The sequence below is a fragment of the Enhydra lutris genome, unplaced genomic scaffold, assembly GCF_002288905.1.
Source record: "Enhydra lutris kenyoni isolate GAN:26980312 unplaced genomic scaffold, ASM228890v2 scaffoldscaffold9, whole genome shotgun sequence".
Classification (NCBI taxonomy): domain Eukaryota; kingdom Metazoa; phylum Chordata; class Mammalia; order Carnivora; family Mustelidae; genus Enhydra; species Enhydra lutris.
Window position 1 is genome coordinate 3,067,354 of NW_019154093.1, and position 14,581 is coordinate 3,081,934.

Sequence of the window (14,581 nt, forward strand, 5' to 3'; positions counted from 1 at the left end):
AAATATATATATATATATATATATATATAAAACAGATCTGGAATCAACAGAACTTCGAATTTCCTAACAGGCAAGGTATAAGAGGCAAAGCTGTTCAAATAGGGCCAAAGACCATACCATAATTAAACAAAGCAAACAAGAATGATCCTACATACCCAATCCACTTTAAGGATTATTGCAAACTGGCAAATCACTGCTCTCAGATCTATTTCCTATTGACCCCCAGCTTCAGCTTTCTTATTTAATTCCTTCTCTTTTTTTTTTTTTTAACTAAAAATGTCTTCTGATAGACCAATGAACTGAGAACTAGATATCAGTTCTACCTCACGTTATCAATGTATCCCCCCCCAAAACATCACGTCTTTGTTTTTTAAAAGTTCAGTTTGCATCCCCTACTGTGTTTGCTGGCACCTAATTGCAACAGAAGTGTTTTAAAATACACTGTAATTAGTGCTGTGAATATCTAAGGAAACTAAACAGGCATGTTTTGCTTTAGGGGGGTAAAAAAAGAGAGATATAGGAACAAGTTCCTCAAGCCAACTTACAAATCCTCCTTTTCTTAGACAGGAATCGCCCGGGGATGAGCTCAACACATACTCCACCATGCTAACGCCTAGTCCCCCACTCTCCGACCGTGGGGACAGTACAGAATTGACCTCACTGTTCACATGGAAACTCTGACCAGGTCTTCTCTGCACCATGATTGGCTGGGAAACTGAATGATCTACAAAAAAGATACACAAGCATGATACAGTGCAGCCAGAGGCTCAAACAAATTATGAGTGATGTCTCATGGATAAACCAATGACTGGGAATCAGGAAGCCTGCCATGGTCAGGTGAGCCAAAACCTCCTACTGTGTTTTTCCCTAAGTATAAAATTCTACATAAACTAAGGAGAAAGGAACATACTCCTCATATATCCGGACAGCAGAGCAAGACAGCAGTTCACATAACTGGTTTATCTAGCTATTGTGGATAAACTGTTTATCCCTTTCAAGTAGCAGAATTTCTTTTTAATATATTTTATTGGTAATATTACTAAAACAAAATGTGATTTTACTGCCCTTTTTAAAACCAACAACATAATTTGATATTTTCTGATGACTCACTGTCATCTGAGGTTCCATTTTTACACTGCGCTGTAACACAGCACATCGGCTTCTGGGTGTTGGGTCTCCTTCCTTCCTAGCCTCTGTTCTTTCCTTCTGCTGTCAGTGTGTGCCTCTACAGGTTCTCCCCATCCCTCTTCAGGGGTAGTCTGTCAGAAGACCATCCGTGCCCAGTGACTTGATTTGGCCCCAACCACATTTACAAATAATCATCCCATACACAGTACACAGGGGAGCAAGGGGAGGAAAAAGAAACATAAACTTCAAATGGCAGGCATGGATTTTCTAATTCCAAGTATGCTGACAGCAGTACAGAACAAGAAGTTATAGCTGAAATTATGGTCATTTCAAATAAGACCACTCCCCTGCGGCTAACACTTCAATAAAATATTGAAGATTTGATTTTGTGTTAATTATGTTTTAATAAATTACATCATATAAGCTCCTTCATGGCAATTATACTACAGGACAGGACATTGCTTGACATGCTTATGTCACTGATGTGAAATTCATGACTTGCCAATTGCTGAGGAAAGGAGCTCTAAGACAGGCATAAATCACAGTACAGATGCTAGATCTAGATTACCTGATGTTCCCCAGGCACTGTCTCGCCATTGATCACCCAGGAATATTCCTTTTGGTCCATCTTTGCTGGATTCATCTGTTTCCCAAAACTTTTTACCTGGCAAGAGCTGCTGCAAATTAAAAATAATAGACGCTTTTAAAGAATTCATAAAGGATGAAAGTACAGCAGTCAACACTTTCTTTTAGACAAGGGTACTGCAGATGCTCATGTGTCCTGAAGGTCTTTACTCACGGTGTTCTGACTACACAGACTGTATATTGGGTAAAAGTCACAGAGAGGCCTAAGGCAAGGAGGGGCCACAGATCAACCCACCACAGTAGAGGCTCAGCTTAAATATCTAGAATCATTCACTTAATCTATGCCAAGATTTTTAATGGGGGGTGGGGAGGGAAGGGAGTTATGTTAGACCCATTAGCTAAATGCTTGCTAAGAAGACTCCTTTTGAAACAGAAAGTACCTACAACTACTAAAACACTACTTCTGCCTTCATGTCTACTAACCGGCCATACAAAGTCACTCAAGCTGGCGCAGGAACTCAGACCCCAGCTATGGAATGCTAGAGGCAAAACTCACCTCCTTCACCCACAGAGATTGTATTCACCAAAAACACTCATTACCAGAAAGAGAAAACAAACAGAAAACTTCCCAACCACAACATAAACCTATTCCAAGATTCTGGAAAGACAGACAAGCTATTTCCCCATTCCTGGAAGGGAAATAAAATCTCCTAACCTCAATTAATTTTAACAAAACTTAGTGATGCCATTACAGTGACTTCACAAAACTTGCTTCATAGACATGTACACACCCCACTGGCCCTAAACCAATATGAGAACTTTAAACGAGCTATGACCAAGGAAATGCAAAGTACCCTGCAAGTAAAACCCAATACAATGTGCACAAGACCAAAATCATTAGTGACCAGAGTTACAAAGTGAAATTCCACTAGACTTCCATCCCTCTTCATTCTGGTCATCAGCTTTACTCACTAAAATGTCCCCCTTATCACTTCTAAGTATGTTTTCATTTCGGCTACTACCAATAAGACAAGAAATTCAGAACTTTGAAACCATACTTAGTAACTGCTTTTGAGCATAAAAGGCGGCACCTAGAGAGCTGAATTTCTCAGAGGAATAGAATCAAAAACCAGAAAGCAAAGCATCTGCTCTCCTCCTTGACAATGAAGGTTTACCTTTCCAATTTATACCTCAATGATAAGAGAGAAATAACTCCGCCCTCACTAAAATCAAATCTTGGCTTTCCAAATCTGGATCATGGGTTTCTTAGCATAATTCCAATCTAGCTCTATAAATCTATCTGGTAGGCCTGGATTAAAACCTGCTCAAAGCAGTGTCCCACACACTTTTTGGCCCTTCATTTGTTACTTTCTAATCCAGTAAGATCATGATGAAAGACAACTTATTATGGTCTGACATTTAGTAAACACAGGTTTACTTGAAGATATGCAGTTATAAGCAGTCAATTCCCAGTGCGCCTCTTGGATTCATTCTCTGAGGGAAACAAGGACAGAACTGGTCTGTGAACTTGAAGGGATGAGGGCTGGGGGAAGGGAGGGAGGGAGGGAGGGAGGGCGGGCGGGTGGGCTAAACAGTGGGGTCAGGAACCAGTGGGGTCAGGAAGTGAAGGCCTAGGTAACTTTGATGTGTCCTAGGACAAACTGCTGAACTGTCCTGAGCCTCATTCTCTCTGTACTGCTGAAGGAAATAAGCTCCAGTTTGTGATGATTAGAGATCTTGTTGATGAGTGCCTAGCATGATGCCCACCACACAGCAGGTTCTCAATAAATGTATTTAGTGGCACCATACCAAGGAAAAATAGCTGGAAGTCACAGAAGGGACACTGAAAATTAATGTGAATTACCCAAGTACAATTCAAGAATTCTTGTTTTTAAACTTCCTTTTCTTCTTTTAGTCTCAAAAATGCCCTCTCACAAGATTATAAATATTTCCCTACTGGTTGTATCTTCTCCAACTAAAATTGTGGTTTTTCTCCTGTATTGTGTAGGGACTGTAAATAAATAGGACAAACTTCTCCTGTATGTACAAGAAAGAATGTCGGCAGAAGGGACACCTCACTTGTTGGTGAATTTTCATATAAAAATGGATGTTCTCCATATAATAATGAAAAGAGAGCACAGGAGGTCAAAATATATTCAATATGGCACTCATCCCTCTCCAAATTTGTCAATTTTGGAAATCTCTGTCAAATCTGGAAATCTTTCCTGAAAGCTCAAGGAAAAGCTTCCTCAGGTACCAGCCTCCATATGCAAATATAGTCTGTCTGGAATTTGTCAAACTGTTTACTGGCTGAAAGCAGCAGCCCTTGAACTCAAGCCTTCAAAAATGACTTCTAGAATCCTGTCATCTTCTGCTGTAGTTTGCCAGGCTGTCATAACATGCAAAGCCAGCAAAAGCAGGTGAACATGTAAGCAAGACTGGTTCTGAGCCAAATTCTCTCGAAAGGAAACAACAGCACAACAAACGTGTAGAAAGGTGCTAAAAAGTGAAGATTCTACTTCAAAGTAGTAACCGGTGCAACAAGTCTCAAAGGAATACACACCAAAAACCCCAAGACCCTAATCAGATACTGAAAGGCAACCCTATCTCCCACTATTAATCATCAGTATAAATGTAAAACCTACACAGCGGGTAGAAAGCAGCGGCAAAAGTACTAGAACTCCACATGCTTTGGCAAAGTAGTAGTGAGGCGGTCAAGTAACTATTATCAATGAAAACAGCTTGGACTGAAGGGGCAAGTGCATAAGAGATAAAAAAAAAAAAAAAGGAGATGGGAGGAAGGCGCTAGCATGCCAATTCTGGGAAGGAGTAAGGCGGAACCTGTGGTTTCCAAGAGTGTTCTGCGAATGGGAGGAAAATTTAAATACTGACCCTAGGCACGTAGGCAAAGACAGAAGCAAATGTAGCAAAGCCCTTCTGAGTCTGGATATTTCACAGAACCTAGCATTTCTCACGTTCCTCTAAAACATACCCATCTCCACCTCTCACTTGTGTGGTAAGCAGCATCAGAAAGGAGTCCTGTTTCTGGTCCTCATGCCCTTATGTAATCCCCTTCCCTTTACTGTGAGCTGGATCTCGTGACTTGTTCCTCAGGAGTAACACATGGCAGGAGTGATGGCATGTCACTTTCAAGACTATCTTACAAAAAACTGACTACCTGTTTTGTTTCTTTCTCTCACCCTCTTGCGTTCAACTCTCTCTTGCCCTCTTGCTTGCTCACTTTGATGAAGCTCACTGCTATGTTGTGACCTGCCCTGCAGAGAGATTCACATGGCAAAAAACCAAGAGAGGTCATGGGACATCAACTCATTAGGAACTGAGGCCCTCCATCCAACAACCTGTGAGGAGCTTAATCCTGACATCAACCTCAAGAGTGAGCTGGGAAGCAGAGCCTTCCCCAGTTGCACTCTGAGATGACTTGCAGCCCCAGCTGGAATCCTGAGTGCAGCTTGTGGGAGACCCTGAAACAGAGGATCTTTCGAAGCCATGACTGGGTGACCTACAGAAACTATGAGGTGGAAACAACTCTGTTGTTTTAAACCACTAAATTCTGAGGTGATCTACTAGGTAGCAACAGGAACTAATACAGTTACAAATATATTTAAACAGGGTTGCTTTGATAGTCTACATAGTTCTTTACAAGTTTGTTTTTAAGAAGCCTGATTCGTTCCATTTCAAATGTCTAAAATCCAAGTGCTTTTGAATTGGGAAAAATTACATGCTTTCTGTGTCATGTTCTCCCCTACTTTGTCTTATTGTCCTTCTGTATTAAAAAAATGTATAAACTTCTGCAAAATTAGATTGCCTTACACATATTAAGCTTACTGAGAACTAATAGCAATCACATATTCAAGTCAACTGAAGACATTAACTGTTCAAATCTGATCAGAGTAAAAGAAGCTATAATCTACTGAATTATAAAATAAAACTAAGTGATGATGAGACTCCAATTGTTATTTCAAATTCAATAGCAACCCTCTGGAGTTAACGTCTTGATAGTACTGGCTAAAACACATCTGTTCTCCAACCCACTGGCATCAACACTGGGAGCTGCCAAACCTTCACTCAAGCCACGCCTATATCCAATCAATAAATTTAAATCCAACTATTGTATGAGAAAACAGTTCCCACTTATCCCATCAAGAACTTGGAAATAAAAACTGTTCTTTGACTGGACAAAAAAGGAACAGATCACAGCAGAGGTTTACAAAATTTACTTTAAAGAAAGATTAGGCAATAGGAGGATTAAAAGATTTGACAATTCCAAAGGAAGATAACAGGAATTAGGAATGAGTCCAACAAAAGCAAGAGACCCAAGGAATCAGATGTAGGTAGTATGACCCAGCTGGCATATTTAGGGAGAGGGCATATGATGCACAAAGAAGCCTATCCTTATAAAAGCAATTAACGCATCAAGCTAGACAGTAGCTTGATTACACTAGCCACGAAAAACATCCAACTAACTTCCCTGGCTCAGACTCTGCTTAGCAAGCAAACTTCTTATGAGAACTTGGCTTCCTCCTCTAGCCAAGCATGCTGATCACTGAACACAATTACCTTGTTCACTTGAGAGTTATTATTTCTCCTTATAAATTAGTAAACTGCATTTTGGTTTTCATACAGAAGTTTCTTGTGGTTCTTGTTAGTGTAGGTCAATCCCATAAGCAAACTACTTCTGAATTAGTGATGGAAATCCCTTTTAAGACCGACAAACTGAGAACCAGGACTTAGGAAGTCCCACCATCCTCCCCAACCATACAATAGACCTTGTAGTCTTCCCTGTCTTGTCCCATGAAATGGGATTCCTATTTGGCCCAAACCCCCAATAGTGTCAGTTCTCAAACCTTTAGGGGAAAAAAAACCACAAACTACTTATCTCAGCTTGAACCACAGATTTATAAAAGAAGACGACTTAGAGAAAATAAAGAAATCAGTAAGCATATTCATGAGGCTTCTGGAGAACAAGAGAGAAATCAAGCACTAGTTTATAAGCAATGTCAGCCACTTGGAAAAACCTCTAAATTTTGTTTGGAAACACCTTTTCTCTTTTATCACCTGACAAAAAAGAGACAATACCCGAAGCCACACTTGCAGGATCAATCCAACATTAGCCCCCACTAAGAGCCCTTTAACAGACATGGAGACAATAAAGGGCTTCTTATTTTAAGAAATAATATGGTAGTAAAACACACGCCAGCACTCTGAAATCATTTTTAAAAACCAACCCGATTTTAAATCCCAACTCAGAATTTAACCCCTCTTGGCCTCAGTTTCCTCACCTATAAAGAACTGTTGTAAACATTAAATGAGATCTGTGTAAAAAAGCAGTACAATGCTGAGCTCTGGGCAACCACTCAAAAAAATCAGCTGCTACTATGATTTAAGAACACTACTAATGGCTAGTCAATGAAATGCTCCTCAGTACTCAGCTAGCAGATGTGAGCACAGCATCACCCAGCCCACTTCAGTGTAAATCCCATAAAATTAAGAGCCCTAACAAAAGAGCCATGATTACAGCTTTGCAGAAACAAAGAGGCAAGATGATTATTAAGGACTGGACTTGTCTGACCACAACGGTTACTAATATTTGCACAGGAAAGTATCAGTGAGGTTTCCTGAGGTCTCAACACCAAATGCACACTCCAACAAGTACTCTGCACTCAAGAGAAATAAAATACCAGGTAACTGCTGACATACTCAACAGAGGCTACACAGAGCTGTCTCTCAGACCAGAAATTAGGCTTCTTAAGGAGGACTGTTCGCAGGAATGCATGCTACAGCCCTGCAGGCGCCATCAGGTTTGATCACGTTACCTGGCAACTCGAACTTCCAACACAAGCCTAGTTTCATCATTGGAATGTAACCAATGCAGGAGTCAAATACCTGGTATTTTAACCAGGTGGGAAGACATAGCCCCCTCCCAAATTTTTTAATCTCTTAGCACACATTCTTATTGCATTAAAAGAATTTGACATCAACTCAAAGAAAGAACCACTCAGAACTGACTGAAATGAAGAAGTACAGTTGGTAGCCACTGACAGTCACATGTTCTAGGCAGAGGTCTGATGTGTGACAATTGTATAATTCTCAGAAATCCCTTCTAAAAAGCTTAATGCCCTAGGGATTGACCTAGCCCCAACCCCCATGTCATAAAGGTTTGGTGGGGTATCAAGTGAGAAGGGACACAAAGTGCTTTCATAAATACTATGAACTACACTCATAAGTCATTTAAAGCTTTAACAAGAAAAAAAAGCTTTTAACAAGAAAAGTATACATCAATATACAAGACTTTTTTTTTAAAAAGTTCATTCAGGGGCGCCTGGGTGCCTCAGTAGGTTAAGCCTCTGCCTTCAGCTCAGGTCATGATGTCAGGGTCCTGGGATCAAGCCCTGCATCGGGCTCTCTGCTCAGCGGGGAGCCCGCTTCCCCCTCTCTCTCTACCTGCCACTCTGCCTACTTGCGCTCTCTCTGTCAAATAAATAAATAAAATCTTTAAAAAAAAAAAAAAGGTACATCCATTTACTGTTAGGATAATTCTTTGGTAAAGGGTTTAGAAAATAAATCCATCAAGGGTCACATTCATTCCTGAGAATTTATCTCAACAATAACAAAAAGACAATTCAAAAGGAAAAAAACCCTCTACATTCAAAGTCTAAGAGCAAAGAGGTTGGGAGCAAGCTAAATGTTCACCAAGGTCGCTATGTAAGCACAACAGGAAGCTTGCCCACAACAGCCACAACGTGTGTTTACCAAAAAAAAACACTAACTTTTAAAAGTAAAATACAAAATTGCATGTATAAAGACTACTTCTTTTTATGCACCCTTCCCTTCTGGATCAAGACCATAAAGAAAAATAAAAACTGAAATAGGTTCTTACTGGTGTGGTAGCATTATGAATGACTTGTTACAAAATATAATATACTTTCATGATTTAGAACTGATATTCTAATAAACAAAAATTGAGATTCTGGTGGTATGGAATTTACTACAAATAAGGCATTTTCTCTTAAGCAGACACATTTCACTTCAACCTAACTTCACAGTAACGAAAGTTAGTGGCAATTTTTTTTTTAAGTTAGTGGCAATTTTAAGAAGAGCTCACCTTACGTTGCAAATATTTCTAAGCAAGCAGTTAATAACATCTAATCCACTCTGAAAACTGTAGCTTACATAAGGAATGTTGAATGTGTTCAATGATTTAATCACAAGTCAGTTATTTTTTTAATTAAAAACAAGTATAGGGGCACCTGGGTGACTCAGTCAGGTAAGCGTCCGCCTTCAGCTCAGGTCATGCATGATCTCAGGGTCCTAGGATAGAGCCCTGCGTTGGGCTCCCTTGCTCAGTGGCAGTCTGCTTCTCCCTCTCCCTCTGGCCCTCTGCACCACCACCCCCAATCCTCACTTATGCTCTCTCTTGCTCTCTCTTTCTCCCCACCTCTCTCAAATAAATAAATAAAATCTTTAAAAAAAAAAAAATATATATATATATATATATATATATATATATATAGAAGGTTATGGTGCTTTAATTTTCATATTCTTTTTCAGTTTAAGGAATAGGATCTTCTCAATTCATACTTCCTGTTTATATAGCTTCTAATTGAAGAAGCACCCTGCATTCTTTTTAATTAGTTAGACAATACTTATATGTAAAGATTATTTTTAAATATTAAAACACTATGTCCCGCTTCACTACATTCAAATCTCTCTCACACACACACAGTCCAAGAATCAGTATTTGGTATAATTTTTTCACATTTTTCTACCAGGCAAATTCAGAACCTGGCACCTTGTAATTATTGCTTAAGCTGTTCATCTCGGTGTCAAGATGCTCTCTACTGAAAACAATTTCCACATTACTGGTCTCTTAAGTAAATATCTCTTTTGGTTAAAATTTAATGGACTTTTCAAGAAGAAAAGTTTATTATTTTACATAATTATAATTATATGGTATATAAAGTTAACAGATTTTTTGAGAAATATTTGCCAGCTATTAAGCACTTTTCATTAGCATGGTCAATAGTTACATCTAATGTCCCTTAGAAATACTCCCACCACTAAGGATGAAATGACACAAATCACTTAGGCCTGGCTAATATGAGGTAAAATTTGACCTTCTAGAACTCTCACATCTGGAAAACCACTACTGCTCTTCTGGCTACTGAAAAGTTTCAAGAGTTTCAGCATCTGAAGTACTGATGTCAAAAAGTGAAGTACTACTTGAACAGGCCCTAAAATGCACAACCTATTGTAGCTACTCTAGAAATAATAGTAAAACACACTCTTTGCCCAAATAGAAAACTAAAAAGAAAAACCTATCAGGAATCAAAGAGATATAGCTCGCGGGCATTCATTTTAAGAGAAGCACACTGTAAGTGTGCTTCAGACTGTTAAACTTCACCACCTATTTTGGATGAAGAAAGGAACACTACTGGCGACAGGACTGGTCAGGACTGCCATATAGGAGGGGGAGAGTTCAGAGTGAAGAGACAGTGGGAAGGACACTCCACAAAGAGCACAGACAGAAAGAAAGAAAGAAAGAAAAGCAAGCGGGCCAGGTGCCCACCAAGAAAGGAGTCTAGCCAGTGGCACAGGAAAGCAGTAAGGAGAGGTAGAAAAGCAATTAGTCCAGTGACCAGTGAGGCTTCTTGGATCACCAAAGCATTGAGTTCTTAATGCAACAGACAGCAACGGGAAGTAACATCATAAAAATTAAGTCCAGAAAATTAGTCTCATATTCCTCCATAAAATGGGGTGAAGGCAAGTTAAATGGATTCTGAGAAGCTAAGCAAAAAGGTCACTGCAGTAACTAAGCATGAAACAGAGAAGGAACCTGTGGAAATGGGGCAAGGAAGGTACAAAAAGGCTGCTTAGATGCCTCTCTCAGCTTTCAAAGCATTAAAAAAAAAAAACTGGAGCGCGTGAGTGGCCCAGTCAGTTAAGCTCAGTCAGCAGAACCTGAGTTCTGCTCAGGTCATGATCGTGGGGGCCTGGGATGGAGTCCCGCATCTGAATCTGCAGGCTCCCTGCTCAGCAGGGAGTCTGCTTATCCTTCTCCCACTGCCCTTCTCCCCACAACTCATGTTCTCTCTTACATTACATGCTCTGCTCTAATAAATGAACAAAAAATTAAAAATTAAAAACAAAACTATGTAATTTCAAAAATGAGGATTCGTAGCCCATTATGATGATCAAGAATGAAGTCAATAAGTGTGCATAAATCACTGAAATTCTTTTAACCAGAAATCTATTCTGTAGCGTCAGCTGATTGCAAAGTCTAGATGAAAACAGGACCCAAGTACATACAAACATGGTGTTCCGAGTTTAAGAACAAAGGTTCAATGGGTAAAGTTTTAAAGATCCCCTGAAGATCCATGGTGGGTCGCTGGGGAACAGTAGGAGCAAAAAGAGCAATCAAGCAGACGTAACAAGAATTTGGTAAATCTAAAATTTGAGGACAACTACAGGTTAGACAGAATTGCAGTCGGTTCAACTGATGACTGCTGAACTCCGCAGTGCACTCTCTTCAAAGGAGCACAGTAGTTCCTGACCACACAGAGAACACAATCACTGTGAACAACTTCATTTGGGAAATTAAACACACACAAGTCATCTTTCACACTTACGTAAAAAAAATTCAGAGATACCGTTAACATCTCAATCTCCATGTTCTTTTGTCATAAATTACCATGAGGCAATCTCCAAACCAAGCTGCACATCCTTTCACCAATCCACTGAAAGTAAGTTTGTTTATACCTTCCCCCTTCAAATTATTGGAACAGAGCCAAATGAGACTTCTTTTCTCTGCTGTCTTATAAAACCTGATAGACTGATAGTAAACTGTTCAGAAAACGAAGAAATGCCAGGGTGAACTAGGCTTTTCTGTAGGATAAAGGAACCAATGGAAGGGAACAGAGAACTATGTTACCCTGGCTACCTATAGATTACCTATAAATCAGGTCGTTCGTTTTCACACAAGTAGAAACTATACGGTTTGACCTACAACATAACCACATGCATGCTACACTAGGTCCAAACTTAGTCATTATGTAAGTGATTCCTGCAGTAGTACCTAACAGTCCAATGTGCAAAAGATAAGCCTCCAGATCACTTGGGAAACCTGTAAAGTTCATGCATAAAACCACGAGAACATCTAGATTTGCTTCATGACCTACCCACCTCGTATCTGCAAAGCAGGAAACAGCACAACTAAAAGAGGAGAAAGGGTCCTTTGCCTCAAGATGGGAGCAAATACCTAACCCCACCCACACACCCAGTCAGCCTCAGGGCATTTATAATTATTAAATTGACAAGACAAAGATCTCAGTGTACCAGACATAGTTAATTCCCTTTTTCATGCACTCCACAAGATGAAAATTTCATAGATATGGCTACTATGTATACCAGGAAGACTGACACAGAAAATAAACTACTACCTCCACATGCTTTCCTATAATGAGAAGCAGAGACTGCATTAATCAATCAAGAGACAACAGATTAACTGGTTAATTCTGTGTCGTCTTTACTATTATTTTGCTGATGAAGAACGAGTTACACACAATACTATTTAATACACACTTGAACAGGAAATATAACAACAAAAGTAACTCCTCTTTTCTAAACACTATTATGTCTGGTTGTGTATATATAATGAAGGTATTTCCATGTCCCAGCAGATGGCCCAGAGAAAGTGTCCCATTGATCTAGTACAACTATATTAAACAAAAGATCTTTTATCATAAATGCTTTATATCGGTTTCAACTTGGATGGTAACAGCACTGCTGATTAACTTCATCTTTTGTACTTGTCTTTAGGAAAGTAATAATCACATGGTTTGAAAATGTAAAAATATTCAGAGAAGGGTGAATGAATAGAGGCTTTTCAGTTTTGTCAGTTCCTCATCCTCCCCTCCACAACCCCACATCCCTCAGGATGGAAAAGTAATCTGAATAAAGAATACAGGCAGGGGCGCCTGGGTGGCTCAGTGGGTTAAGCCTCTGCCTTCGGCTCAGGTCATGATCTCAGGATTCTGGGATCGAGTCCCGTATCGGGCTCTCTGCTCAGCAGGGAGCCTGCTTCCCCCTCTCTCTCTCTCTGCCTGCCTCTCTGCTTGCTTGTGATCTCTCTGTCAAATAAATAAATAAAATCTTTAAAAAAAAAAAAAAGAATACAGGCAATACATATTTACTGAATTGGACTATGGTCCCTTGAAGGGAGGGCAGTATCAACTTTTGGAGTAAAAGAGAAAATAAAGAGGAATCCATGCTTGGAAAAAAAGCATTTGTCTAAGATTTGTTCAACACAATGTATCAGGCAGCCACTGGTTACAAAGTACATTACTGGCTGAAGCCCCTGCCCTCAACAAACTTGTGTGCTAGGAAACAGAAAACATTTACACAAATCACTACATATAAAATAAACTAGGGCCATAAGAATGACACAAATAACTTCCTCTCCATAGTTTCTGGTTGGTTAGAGGAAGAAAGGTTTTATAGAGGAGCTGATCACTGAAGTCAGATTTTAAATAATGGGCAGACTCTGGACATGCAGAGATAAATAACAGGAAAAAACAAGATTTAGAGTGACAAAGATGTGAGTTCAACTAGCTGGTTCATGATCATGTTAACCTCTCTAATCCATTTTCACCTGGTCTATAAAAGGGCATCATAACATTGCAGGACACTGTCAAGACTGTAATGCATATGAAGTGAAGTGGTTAGCATATTATCTGGAAAATCATATATGCTCGATATACTGCAGCTACTATTATTCCTTAGCCTAACAAAATAGAACTTGGGAGTCAAACCCACATCTTAATACTCATGATCTTAGCTGGAGTCACTTGACCTTAGGACCCCTTTTCCTCATGTAAAAACCATGGTACAAGTATCTCCCCAAATCTGTTGGGACATTCACATAGGCAATGAAATCAATGCCAAAGTATCCTGAAAAGTGTTAATGCATTATTGTAGTTATTTAGTTGGCTTATCCTCAAATAAAGCATAGTGATGCAGATGAAAAGAATGAACATATTTTAGCCAAAGGAGGATAAAAGGGGAGAAATTTAACGATGAGAGACTACATCCTGCTGCAAAGGAGCATGTTTTCCTGCACTCAAGCACTGCAGGACAGCTCAACATATACAATGGTAGGTCTGTCTTGTTGTCCCAATGTAGGATAGAAGGCAGATACTGGAATGAGTGCGGTTCCAAACAGGCCTCAGAGTGACAGGACAGAACTGAGAACCAAGTTCCAAATGTCCAATGCATCCACGCTGTCAAGGTTAGAAGACACTTTCCTCTTTCCAGTTCTTCAAAACGCCCAATCCCAAAACTATTATGGATCCCAGGAACTTCCCCCAAACAATATTCTTTAAAAGGTCACTTCGTCTCTCACACATAGTCACAGACCTAATACCGGAAAGTTATGAACTAAGATCTCATTTCTCCAGATCACTTGGTCTGGCTAGGTATGTTTTCTCTGAAGTAAACATATCAATAGCAAGATGCCAAAAATGCCCAACAACCAAATGGCATTAAGACAAGGTCCAAGGAACTAGGCAGATTTACCATTCCTGCCCACACTCAAAGGTACATTTTGGGGAAAAAAGGATTTGCTACACTGTTTGGTCAGGTGTTTTTACATCAACACATTAAAGATTGTATTACTTTTTCTTCTCTTCTGCAAGAAAGGGTGCATGATTTTGCTGGCACACGATATATCTCCTTTTCAAAATTCAACCCATTTTGGTGTCAACTGAGTTATTCTTATGGGACCCTAGCTGTAAGAAGCTGCCAGCATCAGGTAGCCCTTGGGCTGTAACTCCTACAAGTCCTTTTAGCCAAC

At 39.7% G+C, this 14,581-nt stretch overlaps 1 protein-coding gene across 10 annotated transcripts in view; it reads right to left on the reverse strand.

Moving 5' to 3' along the window:
• The window catches only part of LOC111143663 (pumilio RNA binding family member 1), a 138,967-nt gene that overhangs the window by 69,758 nt on the left and 54,628 nt on the right, over positions 1-14,581 (reverse strand). For 7 of the 10 annotated variants that reach the window (XM_022497486.1, XM_022497483.1, XM_022497487.1 and 4 more), the window contains exons 4-5: positions 1,697-1,805; positions 546-724 (exon numbers count right to left, since the gene is read on the reverse strand). The exons of 2 other annotated variants lie outside the window; for them this stretch is intronic. In XM_022497486.1, the coding sequence (XP_022353194.1) occupies positions 546-724; positions 1,697-1,805 (288 nt within the window). The remainder of the gene's footprint in view (positions 1-545; positions 725-1,696; positions 1,806-14,581) is intronic. One more of the 10 variants, XM_022497484.1, reaches the window with a different exon arrangement.